Below are 18,585 nucleotides of genomic sequence, written 5' to 3'. Positions count from 1 at the left end.
ATGGATATGACTGTCAATCAACTGAGTCAGGGAAAAGGAACAGAAAGGAATAGGAAGACAAGAATGAAATGGAACATCAAAATTACATTTCATATATATATGGAAGTGACTTAATGGAAGACTATAGTTGACTGCATACTATACTGACATGACATACAAAACAGACGAAATATAATTTACTATATACAGAGCCTATAAATAATGCCTCACACAGCAATTTTGAGTTCAGATTGGCACTGGCACACATTTCTTTTCTTATTATTGAAGATTAGTTCACACAGGTCACTAGGTCATCTATTGCATGCAAGCTAAGAAAAAAACAAACATCACTGAGGTGCAAATATTTTTTGGAGCAACAGGGAAAAAAAATTGGACAACTAAAAATGAAAAGTGAATCCTCCCTACCCTAGAACTCTAAATACAAGTAATACAAAAACGGTGCAACAGATTCACTACCATCATGATAAGCAACAATTTGATATTTTCTTATTTTCAGCTGGCAACTCTTCTGTATTAGTCAGCATTAAGTTTTAGTTTCGGTCTGAATGCAACTGCCAAAAGCCCATTTTAAGTTTAATTCAAATGTAACTTGCATATTATGCTTTCCAAGAGCACTGAATTCATGTGCCAGAGATGTGCTCCAAAGGTATGATATAACTGATGAAAGATATTTTGTTTTCTTTTGTTCACTGTTTAAATGGTTTTCTATATATAATCTGTGTAGAAAAAACTGCTTCTCCATCTTTAACGTTAGTATTCGTGTTCTCTGTAGTCAGTAAAATTATACAGACTTCATCTGATAAAAGTGGTATGGTTAGCTTCAATACAAGCAAGTTATCTTGTCGTTTTAGAAGTAAGGATTAAGTTAAACTAGAACAACAAACCTGAATCCAAGGTGATGGACTTTGGAGGTTTAATAGGATAGAACACAAAGGGAAATATGGCTCCAGGAATCTGGTTTTGTATCTAATAGGGGTAAGGACAGGACAAGACACAGCACATTAGCTTTTCAATAGAGAAATAGTTTAAAATCAGGACTAACAGAAGAATTATGACCATTACCTGTAGCATTCCACCAATTCAAAAGCAGAAAAACGTGCCACTATTGTGGTTCAAAATATGTCTATTTTCAAAATGAAATAATGCAATCCACATAGTCTAGAATAGTTTCTCTAAGTTGGTGGTAAAAAAGGTCCACAGAATTTTTGCAAAGGATTTATTTCTAAAAACTTGGAAGATATGTAAGACAAGAAATTGGACCTGTTTTTTTGTTGGTTGTAAAGAAAAGTCACACGAAAAAGCATGGAAGATGAATGGTAAATGTTTTTCCTGAACAGCCATAGCTGTCCAGGTTTTTTTTTCTGAAAGCATTTAAGTAGTATATCCAATGATTTAGTATATCAAAAGATTCAGAAGCACTGATGTAAAAGCCAACATGTACAATCAAATTCATGATATGAAAAATCCAATCAATTCTATCAATAAATCCAAGTATCTATAAAAGTTGCTTTTTCTTAATAAATAATTCATTGTTTTTTGACAAGACTCACCTGTATCCTGTAAATTTGAATTCTGAAAGACTTCTGATGTGTAGATGAACTGTATTCTACTTTTAAAGCTGGCAGATAATTCCTTCTGATAGGAATCTCATTTGGTTGCTGAATTTTCATGTTCATTCCATTAGGAGTTAAACATACCTAGTGCATTAAAGAAAATTTGGTATGCTACATGTTTGAAAAGACTTTTTCATAATATACTTCAAAATTTACACTGTTCTTTAACATTGTAAAGAAAGCTTAGCAGTAAAAGTTTTGCAGCTTTTAAGTCAGATGTCATAACTTTCCTTCATTTAATCAAATTTTGTCATAAATTTTAATAGAATTAAAACTACAAAATATTGCATTATTGGGGGGATTACTGGTGTTTATTACATGGCCTTGTGAAGGAAAGGCAGGAAAGTATATTATAGCAGTCTATGTCTGAGATAAAAATTGTTTCATTTATCTGTAACATTTTTATTTTACCTACAATTCTAATTAATATCTAGAATTTATCTAGAGACAAGGACAGCAGTGTTTTGAGTGTAATGTGCTTCTGCATTCCAAAATAATTTCTCAATATTTTTTTCACATGTATATGGTTGAATGACACAGTTGAATTAACCCAGAATAAGGCACTTGAAAAGGACAAGATTTTGTGCTAAAATAAACAAACCAACCAACCCACGCACTTCCCCAGTATAACAGAGGAAGGAAAAGCAAAGCTTCTTTACTATAGCTTAATGCTTATTTAGTCCCATAACGTGCAAAAGTGTTACACTTCAATTTCAAAGTCAGAGACTAGCAACAAAAAGTCTATAGCAAGCTTTCAAATATTCACAGATTTTTTTTTCCAAGTATTTTTTTTTTCTAGACAGAGGTAAGGAAGGGTTATGAAATGGATTAGAAAAATAATTAATCTCAATTTTCACTGGAAGTTTATTTGAAGATAGCAAAATTGATACATCATCTTATTCCTGTGTATACATGTAAACAACAGAATTAAAGAACTATCAGTATTACCAAAACATTTGATTCCAACTCAATAATCTTATTTTCTGAAGGAGTTAGCTCACTGTACTCTTTGAATTCTTGTTCTAATTTATCAGTCTGCTTAACACTCATTGGTCTCCATCTTGATTTCTTCTTGGGTTTTGTCTCCCAAACCACATCAGAACTTTGAAAAGAAAACAAAGGACCAAGAGAGAAGAATTAGCTATTTCAAAACAAGTTTTACCTGTTGTAGTATGGCTTTTAACAGGTTATAACTATGGAATGAGAAACCACATTACAAAGCACTACTGTAGTAAATGAAAGTGACCAAAATCACCCACTGCCTTCTTGGTACTAAGTAGAAGCCAGCCTCTTCCATATAATGAAAAAAAGAAAACTTAAGAAGTCTGTATTACTCCCCACTTTGATGAAGATGGGTATGTAAAGAGAGTTAATCAGGAAGCTCAGTTTCAACTGTACTGCCATCCATTATTCCACAATCTCAGTGTAGTTTTCTGCATATAGTACTGCATGTATTTTGGCACAGCTGAGTTTACTAGAAATTCAGAACTTCAAGTCAAGACAAAATGCCTCCTGAACTGCCTTATTTTTGACAGCTAGTTTCTTCACTCTTTTTGTCTAAATTGATAGACGATTATTTTGGTTTACATATGCTTCCTCTACTGGTGTTATAGTAGTTATTTCTGGTGTTGCTTGGTTGGGTGTTTGTTTTTTTTTTTGATTGTTTGGTTTTGTGGTATCCTAAAAACAGTTCTTTTCTTTTGTCTCTTACTTTTATTATTAATAAAACAACTAAATAACTAAACATCCTTTAAGGGCACTGAACTCTCTTCTGCTTAATTCCACTGCTTATGTGAGATGCTCTTGTGTCTGATTTCACCTTACAGCCAAACTGAAGGAATGCTATGAGGCACAAAGCAACACTAATCGGACAAGTGGAGGGTATTTCTTCTTTCCACAAGTTACTCTATAGCCCACAAATACATATCTTTCCAGACATAGCCCCCTAATCCAATCTTTTTTAGCTACATCCGTGTCTGTGTTCAGATACATCAGTGGCAGAACTACCAAAAAGGTGAGCTAAAGGGCAAAACAACAGCTACAAAATAGAGTACTACCTTAAAATTGCTGGAAGCCTTCTCCTTTTTCATCTCCCACCTGCTCTTTTAAATGTTCTGTGATCCTAGGACTGGTGTAGTGAAACTTGTTTCTGCATCAAGGCAGATACAACCTGCCTTTGCTGTTCTTTTGTTTTGTTTTGTTTTGGGTTTTTTATAATGAGACATTCACAAATGGGAACATTCTGAATAACAAGGTTCTTTTCACCATATCTAAGAAACGATCTCTTATCTTCAGAAATAGCTTTCAGTAGTTTGACATCCATTCAGGGTTTTAACAAGAAAACAGTATCAGCTGTAAGCACTGCTAAACTATGGATAACTGCTTCCAAAAAACACTCATTCAGTGAAATCTCAACACTACTTTGAATCTAGGCAATTAGCTGTCACTTTTAATGGAGTGTTTCCACTGTTGAGATAGTTGCAGAGTTCACTTTCTCAGGTGAGAGCAAGGATGGGGATTTTCAATGTGAATACATGAAGTATATGTATTATGTAAAATTTCTGCTTCTTTGTTTTGCAGTGCAGTGCAAAGAATTAATTAAAAGAAAAAACTGTACTCTAACAAATTCATGGCTATGAAGATACAGAAGTGTATGGACTATGGGAATGATTACAAGTGTCCCTTGAGCATTCTAAAAAGCCCTTGTTTGAATATATGACAGTACACATTTCTGAAGCAATACAGTCTCTTTTCTGCTTTCCTCTGAAGTGTTATAGTAGAAAATAAAGGATTAGAGCCTTGGAGTCGCCATAATTTCTGAATCAAAACTAAAAAGAACTACAAGCTGCCACTTCATCAATATTTTCAACACAGAATTCAGCAACTTATTTCTGTAACAAAGACAGGAAAATCCACTAGCAAAAAGCACCCACAGAACTTACTCTTTATAACTCTTTTATCACTCCCCAGACTACATGGACAGGAAATGCTTCTGTTCAATGTATTGGGAAGTTCACCACATAGAGTTACAATTATGTGTTGCAAAGCCATGTACATCCAAATACAGAAAGCAAATGCATTAACACAAAACACAAAACATTTCTCATTACAATAAGAAAACATAATTATTTCATTCTAAATACTGTTACCCAGACCTTTTTTCCCCTCTTCCATTGCACCCCAAAATGAAATTCAGCAAGTGAAAATACCTGAAGATAAACATTTTAGGCTGTTGGCATACAAAATAAGTTACCTCGTAATTCCAATGTAGGACACCTCTTGCTTTGTATAATTATTAACCAATGAAATTCCAACATCTTGCAAAGACAGAACAATTTCTTGTTCTGCTAGTTCCAGCTTTACACTTTCATATGTCAATTTAAATACATTCTCATCTTCGGTGATTAGGACAATACGCTGCAAACCTTCAAAAAATGACACTAAATAGACCACTTTTCTACACTCCAGGCTGAGTATTTCCATTTTATCCTACAAACAAGAGAGGAAAAGTTATTCATTCTTCTGCCCCACAAGCAAATGGACAACAACAGAAGGTATTTCTTATAGGCACAGGAAAAGAATAATTTTTTAAATTATGATGTTTTACAGCAGTATCTCTCACACACACACATTTCTGAACTAAAGACAATGCTAACTGGCACAACCTCCAGCAAACACATAGTTGCTACTGTTGTGTGTTTGAACCTCGTATATGAGATTCCTGATCATGCTCATTATATATGGAATTTCACACATACACCAATGAATAAGATAATAAATTAGACAGCATTAAAATGATATTTCAATAATAAACATACCTCTTTTGGGGTAATCTCCTCAGTTCTATTTCCACATTTCCATTTCAATTTTCTAGATCCTGCTGGGTCTGCCCAAGTATAAAGTACTGCCTTATTTGGCTGGAGACAGTCTTCCAATTCACTGAGGGAGCTAGAACAAAGTAATACTAAATTAAAACATCAATAAATATTTTGTGTCAATGACTTCTGCATTCTAGTATTTCAGTAACAACACTTTATTTTTTTCAACTAATTAGAAGGAAAACTTAAAACAACATTGTGCATGAAAAAACATGCACAAAAACACTCTCAGCACAGTAATAAAACCAGCATTTATACTTCAAAATATATACATATACTTTAGAAATAAAGTATACTCTTAAAGAAAATTAGTATCTAAAATCTGCTGTGTATACTTTAGAAATAAACTGTATACTTTAAAGTATACACAGTAGATATAAAATACTCATTTTCTTTCCCACATCTGATTAACAGGGAAACATGTGGATAAAAAAGAACCAGAGAGTGGAGCCTACAAGCAGAAAGGGAAAGTCAGGATTTGTGCTATCTAACATAAATATTCCAAGAGAATAAAAGTGTATTCAAGATCTATTATTTAGGAAAGGTTTTCCCTAAGTGATTTGCTGAAGGGAAAAAAGTGCAATATGCAGTATCTCGATACAGTGGATATTTTCAAACAGATTTAAAACTCCATTCCTCCTCCCATACAGTTAAAACAGTGACAGACTTGTCTCCTCCAGCTCTCTGAGAGGAGCCTACCCCAGGAGGGGAAGTGGAGAGGAAGCTGCTAATCTCTTCTTCTTGGTACTCAGCAACAGGATGCATGAAAATGGTTCAGAGCTGCATCAGGGAAGGTTTAGACAGGACTTTAGGAAGCATTTCTTCACCAAGAAGGTGGTCAAACACTGGAACAGGCTTCCTAGAGAGGTGGTCAATGCTCAAAGCCCATCAGTGTTTGAGAGATGTTTAGACAAATGCCCTTAATAACATGCTTTAACTTTTGGTCAGCCCTGAAGCAGTCAGGCAGTTGGACTAGATGATCATTGTAGGTCCCTCCAAACTGAAAAGTTTTCTCCACGGTTCATTACAAAAGTTACATAAGTACTTACTAAACTTACACTAGGAATGCCCAAAAGCCAGCTAAAAAAGATAAATTTACTGAAATTTACCGATAAAAACCAAAGCAAACAATTGACTGTGTTCTTCAGACAAACAGGAACATACAGCTTCAAGCTTATTTTGACTAGCAACTCTTTCATTTTTCAAGTAAAAATCTTTGAACAACACTGCTCTGACTGACTGAAAGGAAAAACTGGTAGAGGCTGTTTGGCTTTTAAAAAGAAACATGTCAAGATTGGAGTAGATTTTCTTACACTCTAAGCACTGCACAGAGTAGCAAAGCATTACAACAACATGCCAGCTTGAGAACAGAATCGGCATAGCTGCATGCAGGTGCAGAACTAAATTTTCACTGATAGTAGGTAGAATGTATTTGTTAAAATAATCTTGGTTTTGGTCTGGGTTGACAAAATTTATGTAACTACCTTCCTATTTCTCAGTCCATTCTCTCATCTCTTCCATAACTTTTTAACTCATTCTTTCAGCTGAATCTCAACTAAATACGATAGAACAGTAAAAGTCCCAAATCGAAATACATTTACAACCCATTTGTTATTTATTCTGCACAAACAGCACCTGCAGAGTTCCAGAGAAGCCAAGCACATCCTTTACCACTATGAATGTAAGGCAATGTAGAAGGCAAGGCCACACAATTAATATAAAACGAGACTAGAGAGCTTTTTTAGTTCACAAAGCAGTTTCTTTACTTATAGAAACAATAACCTAGAACTACCTAACACTGCTCTGTTAACATTTCACTCCTTTAATTTATAAAACAAGAGATTTTTGGGTTTAGTCGGCCATTTCAGTTCACGTCTCCATGCAGACATTCACACTAAAACGCTTCTTACATACCTTTGTCCATACTCAATAATTTCTTCTTTAGTATGGTTTATCAACAGAAAAGGAGCTGCGCCATCATGGTAATTAGAAAATGTAATCACTGTAGAATGCTCAGTCAGGTTAACATCCACTGTAATTCCTCCAAGCTATCAGATGTGAAAATTATTAAGTACATAATAGTGGAATTAATTTCTACTAAAGCAAATGTAATTTAAATTTCTTTGCAATCTTTGATGGTTTTATCTTATGAGAGTAAAATAGTCAAAAAAACCACCTGTTTTAACATATCTTTAAAATATTTCCTTGATCTAGCTACTACGTAACAGGCATTGCACATAGTAATAAAAAATATGGAGGCATTCTGTAGTGTCAAAATTTAGGCTGGCAGTAGAAGAATCTTCCTTGAATCATTCATACTCATTAAGGCCCTCCAAAACATTCTACTATTATAAACACTCATCTATTTAAAAACTACTGCTACATGAGACTATATGCAATGCAGAAGTAAATTCAGTGGAGTCAAAATTACTTTTCAAAGTAACTTCATGCTACTTCAGCACTAATGTAATTACTCCTCAGACTCAGCTAGAGAACACCTAGCAAAACAATCTGTGTTTTAGCTTCTATAGATCTGCTTTGCAGAGAAGTGCTTTAAAAAGGAACACCGACTTATAGCTGTGTGTACACAGAGGAAAGAGAAAGCATGAGCATGAGAATAATACACTTGCATAGACATAATCTTTTCACCAGCTAGGGTTTGCAATACTTGATTGTACGGGAAGACAAAGTTTTGAGAATGGAAATGAAACAGTGATTCATGTTGTTTTACATAATTTGCCAAGGCAATCAATTACCTTGTTGTCCAAATGCAGTAGCAGACAGTTTTCTTGCTTATCAAAATTTATCCTCTTTGGGGGGAGATCGGAATTTTCAACTCTAACAAGCAGTTTGTTGGCATCATTTTCAGGCCAAAAGGGAATGCACTACAAAAAAACCCCACAAAACTCAGGTATTTTAAAGTGAGAAAACAAAACAGATGTTAAATGGCGTTCACTTTAGCTCAAAATTCTACACAAAAGTGTAGTGAGTTGGGTCAGGAACTCTACTAAAGAACTCAAAAGTAATTACTTACCTGAACACAATAAATTTAAAGGTAGTAAGAATACAGTAAGGAAACTAAGGAGGTAAGGAGCTAAAAGTGAAAACAGTTAGGTTGCATATTCACATGAAGAAGTTGATTTAAAAAGGATAACACAAAATTCAGAGTGTAAACCTCAGCATGGCTACACCACCAGAATGGTCAGGCTCGTTAAAAAAATAAACAGAAATCCACCAGTGTTCTTCCATCAACACACTGCTTGCTAAATACATATACATTAAAAATCAATCTTACAGTGACAACCAATGACAAAAAGCAGTATTAGCATAAATACGCCCCATAGTAACTTGAGTATGCAGACATCAATTTACTAGCTGTTCTTTTGAAATGTTTTTTAGATATAAATACACACATGTATACACACACACATATATATACACACAAGAAGGAAGCATTAGGCAGCTAAATCAGAGAGCATGTTCTGCTATTCACATCCACAATTGAAATTCACAGTCATTCTGGGTTTAAAAAAATCTTTATTCAATAGCTTACATAAATGGATAAGACAAGGAGGCAGGGAAGAGTTTTAATTGTAACTAAGGAAAAGTTTCCAACCAATAAAAAGAGTTCTGCCATGGGAACAAGTTATGATTAACAATAATTCTCAAACAGCAATAGCCAAAATCTGTTTAGATAGACCAGTTTTCCTGTATTTCAAACTGTTCAATTGCAACATCCAGAACTTCTCCAACGTAAGTTAAGAAATCAGGTATTTATATGTAACTGTGTCTGAATCCTAGAATTAAATATTCAATGGTGCCAGTCTAGTTCACCAACTTACCATGCCACTAAGTTCCCTTTCCCATTGTTTCTCACACCACAGGAAGCAGGAAGACAAAGGAAAAAAATATAGTTAAACAGCAAGATTGAAGGCGTTATCTACACCAACATGTATCCCACAGACAAAATATAAATTGCATTGCAAACTAGCACAAAATACAGAACGTACGTTTTGTCATGGAAATTACAAGAGCTCAAAGGAAATCCGAGGAGGATCAGTCAAGAGTAAATGAAAGTTTAAAATCAAAACCGAAATAAGTAAAAAGGACTGGCTAAACCACAAGTTACAGGATCAGCTACAGAGAACTGAAAAACAATTTTTTGCAATAGTCTTTAGCCTCAGAATGCATCACAAAATGATGCTGTTTCCAAATATTTTGCCATACACTTGCTGAGTACTTCACTAGACACTAATACATCAACTTCCATTTCATAATAGGATCTTTAATTTATGTTTAGCAGTGGAAGCATGCACAGTCTTTGGCAATGTTTTCTTTCTTTTCTTTAAGGATGTATGTTGGTCAGCTGCCTTGCTGACCTAATATATACCTAATTCATATGTCTTGCTGACCTATACTGCACCTAATTCAAAGGACTGTCTTTGGCAAGCCATTTCATACTAATCACATTCCAGCAACTTCTATTGCAACCTTTGAAGTACAATGGATTTTTCTAAAAATAGAAATAAAAATTTCTGATAGATTGACTGCTTTCCAGACAGAGAATATTTACAAGAAGAAATGAGTTCTACACAAGGATTGTTTTTTCCCCCTGAGAAGCCAGGCTGTTACTAAGAAAGAAGAGTGGATTAAAAAAAAAAAAGCAGCAGGAAGGACTCTGCTTAACTTAAAATGACAAAAATAGAATGAGAGGAGAGGGGAGCAAGCAAAGATACAAATTAACATTTCAACAAGCTCATTTTTTTTGCAGATCACTCTAATGTAAAAGAGTAAAGTGAGAAGTACTCCACAAGATCACACGCATTAGTTAAAAAAATTAAAAATCTAGGTTAGCTGGATAGCAGAGTTCCGTATCTCAGGAACATATTTACATGGAAACTTGTTCTGAGAAATCTCTCCCAGATGCCCAAAGACAAACCAGTAGTGACTGGACACTACCTAGATTTAGAAGAGATAAGAAACACTGGATTGAGAAACTGGCTTAACAAAGGAACAACTTCAGCAGACTTAACTGTCACAACAGAGACTTTTAGGAACTGCTTATCAAAAGGGAAAATATCAACACAATGTGGAAAGGCAAGCAATTTTGGGAGTAAAGTGTGGAATAATTTAGGAGGGGACACAGATTTCCTTCTAATCTTCCAAAAGATTAGGGGTGCTCCTAAAATCTACAAGGTTCTCCTTTGATACTTGATAACGCAAAGGAGACTAAAATAAATTAATATAATTATGAAACACCTGAGCAACACTGACACTTGCGGGACATGCTAGAAAATTCTGTAAACATATCAAAATACAGCCAACACGGGAAAAACACAGATTATAAAGAATCATGGAATTGTTCAGATTGGAAAACTGCTAACCTAGCACTGACAAGTCCACCATTAAACCACGTCCCTAAATTTCTTTTAAATACCTCCAGGGACAGCGACTCAACCACTTCCCAGGCCGGCCTGTTCCAATGTGTCTGATAACCTTTTCAGTGAAGAAATATTTCTTAATATCAAATCTAAACCTCCCCGGCACAACTTGAGGCCACTTCCTCCTATCACTTGTTACATGGGAAAGACACTGACTCCTACCTCACGACAACTCCCCCATATACAGGACCATCCCATCACCTCTCCTTCCTTGCTTATCCCTTCTGGAGAGTTTATATCCATACATTGCAGCACTCCAGTTGTGTGAGTCATCCCATCATGTTTCCATAATCACAACTATATCATAGTTTTCCTGCTGCACAATGGTTTCCAGTACCCCATGTTTAATGCCCATGCTGCATGAACTGGTGTAGATGCACTTCAGTACAGCTATTGACCTCACCGCCTTTTTGGAGGGAGAAGCCCTAAATTCTATGGGACCATTCTCAGGCACTTCCTATATAGGTTGCAATGTATTTGAACTTTCAAAACTATTACCTTTGAATACATTTTGCAGATGATTTCAAAAGTTTCCGTAAAATAATTCAATTTATTCTAATAACAACTCTGTATCAAATGAAAACCACAAAACACCAAGTAATAAAATCTGACTCTATTTTCTTGGCAGAAGAAGTTAGATATGAAGTAGCCTATGCTGCTACACATGAACCTTTGCCATCTCAGAGCTTTATGAACAAGCTAGATGAGGAATCATGAATGTAAAGAACCCCAAAACTATGTAGAGTGAAAAAAAATTTTGGTTCAGAGGAATGTAAGAATATTAGAAAATAGAATAAAAGGGTAGGCTTACAGCAAAACGTCTGTTCTTGAGTAAAAGCAAAGATACTTTTTTGAAAATAATGATAAACATTATGGGAAGCTGAACTGACTTAAACACTTAAAGATCCAGACATAAGTGTGTACAGCTTAAAAATCACAATGGTACAATGACAGAAAAAAGCAAAGTCGTATTGATTTCATAAATTGAAATAATTACATTTAAATGGTATTTCTCTTCCATAATCATTAAAGATAAAATGCACACTTAAGAAACACATGTTTAAGGTACCAAAACTGTAACAAAAATATATGCTTATGAATCTGATTTAAAATACTCTTTTAACATTGGTATTTTGGTTTGCAAGCATTTTTGGTTATCTTTTGAAGTATCTACAATGATTAACAAAAGCAAGAGGGCCTCCAACTGCAAACTGTTAGGCTAAACTCTGTTTTACATATGGTCTTTTCAAGGCTCATTGAAAGGGAAGGAGAGAGATTTCACTCTTCCCAGAAGGTAGAATGGATCGGTTTCAGCTTTTATAGACCTCCAACACTACCACAAACAGGCATTCCTTTTCCTGCATGTCCTGAAGGAAGGAATGATTGTCTCAAAACACATACAAAATGTAATTGTGGGATACTGCAAACAGCCAAAGCTGCATGCCCAGTCTGCAACAGTCTAGACCACTGCAGCATAGTCAAAAGCCTGAAAGTCATTTCAACACCACCTGGTCTGGGGACAAGTAATCCTTCTCTAAAAATGATGCATTAAGCACTAAAAAACAGCAGTGAGAAGTCTTCAGAAGAACAGTTTGGAGCTATCTGAACGGATTGGCATGAGAGGCTTTCTTCCCATCTGAACGTGACATGACATGTACCAGGTCAGCCAAACCACTCTATCAGACGTCACTGCAAAGACTGAACAGAACTTTTAGTGCCACTACAGATGATAATAGAGTTAATACAGCAATAGTACAGGTCTTTTTCTCATACTACTTATGACGCAGATAGCAAAAAAAACATTCCAATTACAATGTAAAACAGCTTTACAATATGTCCTAAAGTGACACTGAGCAAAGGTAACAGGACACAGGTAATTTTTTAAAAAGCACAACATATTCAGACATTGTCACTGAACACTATGCATGGCTCATATTTTCCATTAGTGAGTGTTCAAACCATTTTCTTTTCTTTAGAAAAAGAACTCAGAATAGCTTTCTTTATAAGTTTACCTGCTGCAAAACAATAGGAATCCACTTTTCCTTGCCTTCTTCAGCTACTTCCAAAGTGTATTTGCTTCTATTTGAAATCATAAAAAATGGAGTGAAAGTTACAATTCTAGTAATACTAAAACTGCTGTTGTTTATGGTGACACCGACCTGTGAACAGAAAGACATTGTTAGAAGTACACTCTTCTTTTCTTACCTCATTTATATTTCCTGAAAGTAATGAATTTGAAAGATAGATTTAACTTACTTGATATTCCTTCTTATGACTCTTGCATTTCACAGAACCGTGACTTCCAACAGTGTCCAGTGAAAACTGATCAGACAGTTCACTGTCAGTTACCATAAGCTGCACCTATGAAGAGGCACCCTGAATTAATTGTCAATTTACAGACACTGGCAACATTTAAAATCATGTATCTAGTATGCATATATATATATAAACATAAGTGCATACTGGAAATACTGGTGTTTCTATTAAGAAGTCAAGACATAACAATTGCCAGTATCATCTCACAAAAAGATATTTTCTACCACTCCTAAGCTATGTGGAATAAGTGTTATAAGCATAAGATACTCCAAAGGAAGCAACCACATAAGGATCCTTTTCAAAACTTATCACAATTAAAATCTCAAAGGCAAACCAACAATCTTGTGATTATATACTATTCATCCATCAATAATATTCAGCATTAAAAAATTCACGTAACAGACTCAAATGGCAAACTACATCGTAACCTTAGCTTACTACCAACACAGACCCATTCTACCAACCAGCACTGCAAACATTCATCTTTCAAGTACCACAGCTTTACATTTCTTACGCAATTTATACATCTTACATAGAATTCAGGACCTTTATTGACGCACTTGAATTGGAATAAAGGAAATTCTTTTGTTCAGGAAACACTTCTCAGTGCACTTCATTCCTCTCAAAGATGAGAATCTCCTTCTTAACAATAGACTTGATAATGTAAATTTCACATCTCAAGTATCTCTGACAATACACTTCTTTAAAATATTCTGTCTTCAGATAAAGATAAAGTAGATTTCATGCTCTTCACAGAGCATAGCACAGTGCAGGTAACTTTCAAAGTGCAGCAACATACGGGATTACAGAGATGTCAGGTTTTACAAAGTACAATACCTTGTTATTTTGAAGGAAGTTCTTGGGCTGGAAAGAAAAAAGGAGTGGCTTTTTGTAATCAGGAGGATGCTTGCGGTGAATACCATCAGCTTTGTATTGCAACATTCGACCAGTTTTATTTACCATCCAGTATGGACTGTGAATTGCTATAACCATCTGCCCGGTTGTGTAGGTCACATGGACAGCAATATCCAGTTCAGTCTTATCCAACTCCGTGATGCAGTAAAACGTCATGAAGGTGATATCTGGTAGATTGCTTTTTACATGGTACTCACTTTTCCAATTTTGATCAAGATAGTTAAGCAACTGTAAATCTAGTTTTGTTTGATCCAAGACTGCATTATGAATCTGAGCTGAACATCCTTCTTGTAGAGTATCATATCTGTTCCCATTTCCCTTAAAAAACAAAAACCAAAAAATGTACATTTACATGAGTCACATTCAAAATTTGTATCAACTTCTATTTTCTAGCTAGCTTTGAAAATTAAAACAGGTTATTCAAGCAAAATTCTAAAATGTTTATTATGCTATTTAACTATGTTGCATTCTTAAACATCCACTTTAGCACATTTTAATAAAAAAAAAACCTCTGTGCATGGCCATCAATATTTAAAACACTCACAGAAAAACCTATCACCAAATTCAAATACAGAAACATGCTTAAATGACAGATTCCCCCAACTCAGTATTTCTTTCACTAAACTTAAATTTGTAAGAGGCATAGAGAAAAGAGCCTGTTACTTCCATACATTTGGTAGAGCAGTAGCTCTAGTAATTGTGCATTTGAGACAATATTTTATTACTAAATTCTACTATTTAAGTCCAAATACTAAAAATTAAGACCATTGAAAAAAAAAAAAAAAGAGTTTCAGTGTCTCCCATCTGTATTTCTATTATCTTAAGTCTGTATCAGTAAGCAATGGGACACAACCACGGCAGATCCACAGAATGGAAAATTTAGCGCTAAGGAACCAATGTCCACAAGGTTTTACTTGAGGTTGGCCCATTGTCTGTCTCCCTGTTAAGAGCTGAAGTGCATCTAATAGTTTAATTTCATCTGAAAAGAATATACAGTCTGGCACTAGGCTGCAATTCAAAAACTGGCATAAAGGCAGGCCTGCGAGAATTTGTTAAAAGCACAATACTGCTAGAAGTCAGTGACTGTGCATAAAATGCTACTGTAAGCTGACCCACATGTCACTTGAGGCACTCAAAATTCACAGGAAACTACACTTTTTAATTATGCTCAAACTGCACCCGAGCAACAGGAAGTGATTCTCTCACAGGGCTAAACTTGCACAGTGTAAGTTTTACTCTGCATACGGATCTGAAGTATGTCTTATTACTAATTATTAATACCATCAGTTCTTACAATCTGGTACTGTTTCATTTCTGTAGCTACAGACATGCCCTTGCAAGATCTGTGAATCTGCTTCATAAATACTCTTAACAGAAGCTGTTTCCTTTAATATCCATTTATAAATATATTCCAACCAGCTAGTCAGCTTTCATCTTATAGGTGGGAAACATCACAAAAAAATAAAACATTGAAGAATTACCTCTACAGAGTAGTTTATCTGATAAGGAAGAAGATTGCGGAGAAGAACAGAAGGCCATAAATGAACAACATATGGAAAATCCCATTGATCTTCTGCACATGATGAAGATGTCAATGTGTCTTTTACAGGAACAATATTGATGACAAGTGAGTGGTTAGTTGACCTCACAGACTGGCATTTCCTTTGTAATAAACTGTCCACATTTTTCATAATTTCTTCAAATGTAATTCCTTCACACAGATCATATTCTCCATCTACTCCATTTTCATTACCTAGTGGCTGCAAACTCAGTACAGACCTGTAAATGAAAACATTTTTTTAAACACTCAATATGAGATTATAAAAAGTACTATGCAACACTAACATTCTAGTATTATTTGGATTCTGGAAGACATCTGACAGTAATTCATTGTTTGCCGTCATCTTGCTTAAAGGAGGCAGCAAAAGGTGGTCTAGATTCCAAAAGTCCATGGAATTGTACCAGTTGGGGTTTTTGCTCCACACCTCCACATACCTCCCTCAGAAAGAAGGGACTGTTAGAGATTTCTATGAAGAAGCTACTGAATTCCCCTACAAGCGCTGCTATATTCCCATTCCAAGCAAAAAGTCTGGATAAACAGTTCACTCCTATGACAGATCTGCAGGAAGTGCCCTTCTTTCCAGTCACAAAGCGTCAAGTTTATGGATTATTTACATACATGACATACATGTAAGGCAACTGCTTTAATCCAATCAGCTGCTCCTTGACTGAATATTTTTGTTAGTAAACTTTTCCTGACTGCACAGTGGAACTCATCTATGCAGTGAATTTGAATGTCAGCAAACCTTACTAAATAAAATGCATCAGTAAAGTGTAAATCATTTAACGAAAAAGATACATAGCTGTTATGTTCAAAAACATGGGGAGAGCATTTAGGGGAAAACAGAAAGAAAAAGTCTCTGTAATCATAAAAAACAAAGCAAACTTACCTGCCTAAAAGTTGGTAACAGTTCAGCTAAACTGTACACACAAACTCACTGCAGTTTTAAGTGGTTATTAGCTTTAAGGTACTAATAGCATACCTATGCTGAAAGTCAAGTCTTTCTAAGGTTGACAAGTCTTTTTCTACATCTGTGACAGAGTTTAAATGTATTTGTTTCAACTATTTACTTCAGAATCACAAAAAAATCAAAAGAAATATTTAAAAAAAAACAACACAAAACTTTTGTAGTACATCACTAGACATCACTCCACTAAGAAGTCTGTACTGTGTAGGTAACAATCACAGTGTTCCAGAAGCATCTGGGCTCAGATTCTTTAAGTAACTTAGCTAATTTAAGATGCTCAGTAAAATGGATTTAAAAAGACTTCCAATTCAAGTATTAAAAAGTATACTGTTTAACTCGGACTAGATGCTCTGAGACAATCCTACCCAACAATAACAATGCAGTATTAATTACAGTATTAGATAGCAAAGGGAAACATTTTTTAGTGTAATTGTACAGAGAGAATAATCAACAATGCAATAAACATATTTCAAGATAAAAGAACAATGCAATAAAATACCTGTAAGAGGACAATGGTATGTTGAATTCATTTTCTGGTGAAGCAGTCCCTAAACATCTTCCTTCCTCAAATATATTTAATGGTATTGAAAAATGATTCCTTATCTATGTGAAATAAAAATTAAGCAATATACATTAGGAAAAACCAGAACGAGAAAGTGTTTTGAGCCTAACAGAGCACAGAATGAGAACCCTCTCATTGTTGATCTTACCTATATACCATTCAAGGTCAGGTATTTCAAAGGGATTGTCTCTAATACCAGCAAACCTCCTTAAATTATTTAGTTGTGCAGTTTAATGCTATGTTTTAATTATTAAATTAATAAATTGGCTGTAAAATTCTTTTCAAGGAGAAATATAAAGCCCTTTAAGATGAAGACAAGTCAATCTGCACTATATAATAACTTTCAAGAAAACTTTCTCCTAAAAAAAAATAACAGATACAGGATGTATGGACCACAGTCCACAAGGCAGAAAACAGAAGATAAGTCAAATATTCATTTAAGGCTACACTACCAACATCTATTACAATTTGGGGGGGTATATAGTTTTCTTGGTCTTCACAAACATTGTTCTTCTTATTTCAGGGTTAATTCAAAGGCATTATTAGCTCTGGAAAAAAAAGTTTAGGGAAGAAGAAAACAGTAAATCTGGTAACTAACCAAATCATCAACCACTCTGCATAGAAGTAGCAAGTGAAGTGTAACAGGGCCACTATCACTACAGAACACTAATGTCTGGATCATTCCTGTACTTGTAAACTATACAGTGTCAATAAAAAAAATATGCTTATATTGCTAATTTTTCAGCTGACTTGGTACTAAATCTGAAATTCATGTATCGATAGTATAAAATGAAGATAAATAATCTGATAGAAGGATACCCTTGAAGAACCAAGGCAAGGTTCAGAGGCTTTTGATCACTTTAGAACTCAACAGAACAAATAAGTCAACAAGACTGAAATTAGAGCTAGTATTAGAAAACATTACTGATTAATTACCTTGATCTAAAATCTGGTCCATTTCCACCCCCACCCCATCCCCTGTCTTTTGTCACCTTGGAAAAGCTTTTTATTCTCGAAAATTTCTTCTAAACTACCTTATAATACACAACAGCAAAGTCATATGAATTGTTCAGATAACTGTTTAAAATAATTTTTATTTTAAATGTTTATTTAAAGACTTCAGGATCAAATTTATTCATTAAAAAATAAAATAATAATGAAATTATAATTTATGGACATTTAATAACCTGAATAGGAGAACGTATAGTTATCATCTTGCTTCCTTCAACAGTATCAATTTGGCAGACGATGGACCTTTCAACACCTGACTCCTCGTGTCTCACTCTGTAAATACATCGACCCACTTTTGTCAATGGAATCTTTTCCACAGTG

At 34.7% G+C, this 18,585-nt stretch overlaps 1 protein-coding gene across 1 annotated transcript; it reads right to left on the bottom strand.

Annotated features, from left to right (window-relative positions):
- Positions 1-884: 884 nt before the first annotated feature.
- LOC104548471 (vacuolar protein sorting-associated protein 13A-like) lies at positions 885-18,584 on the bottom strand (the record flags this gene model as incomplete). The annotated part of the gene is made up of 13 exons (XM_010194496.1): positions 885-966; positions 1,551-1,697; positions 2,562-2,715; positions 4,867-5,102; positions 5,432-5,561; positions 7,406-7,539; positions 8,248-8,376; positions 12,945-13,091; positions 13,189-13,293; positions 14,086-14,481; positions 15,645-15,930; positions 17,176-17,294; positions 18,441-18,584. Coding segments are annotated over 13 exons (2,209 nt in total), but the record flags the coding sequence as incomplete, so codon positions are not given.
- Position 18,585: the final 1 nt, after the last annotated feature.

Source organism: Mesitornis unicolor, unplaced genomic scaffold (genome assembly GCF_000695765.1).
Source record: "Mesitornis unicolor isolate BGI_N332 unplaced genomic scaffold, ASM69576v1 scaffold32461, whole genome shotgun sequence".
In the NCBI taxonomy this organism is placed as follows: domain Eukaryota; kingdom Metazoa; phylum Chordata; class Aves; order Mesitornithiformes; family Mesitornithidae; genus Mesitornis; species Mesitornis unicolor.
This window is presented reverse-complemented; position numbering and strand designations above follow the sequence as displayed.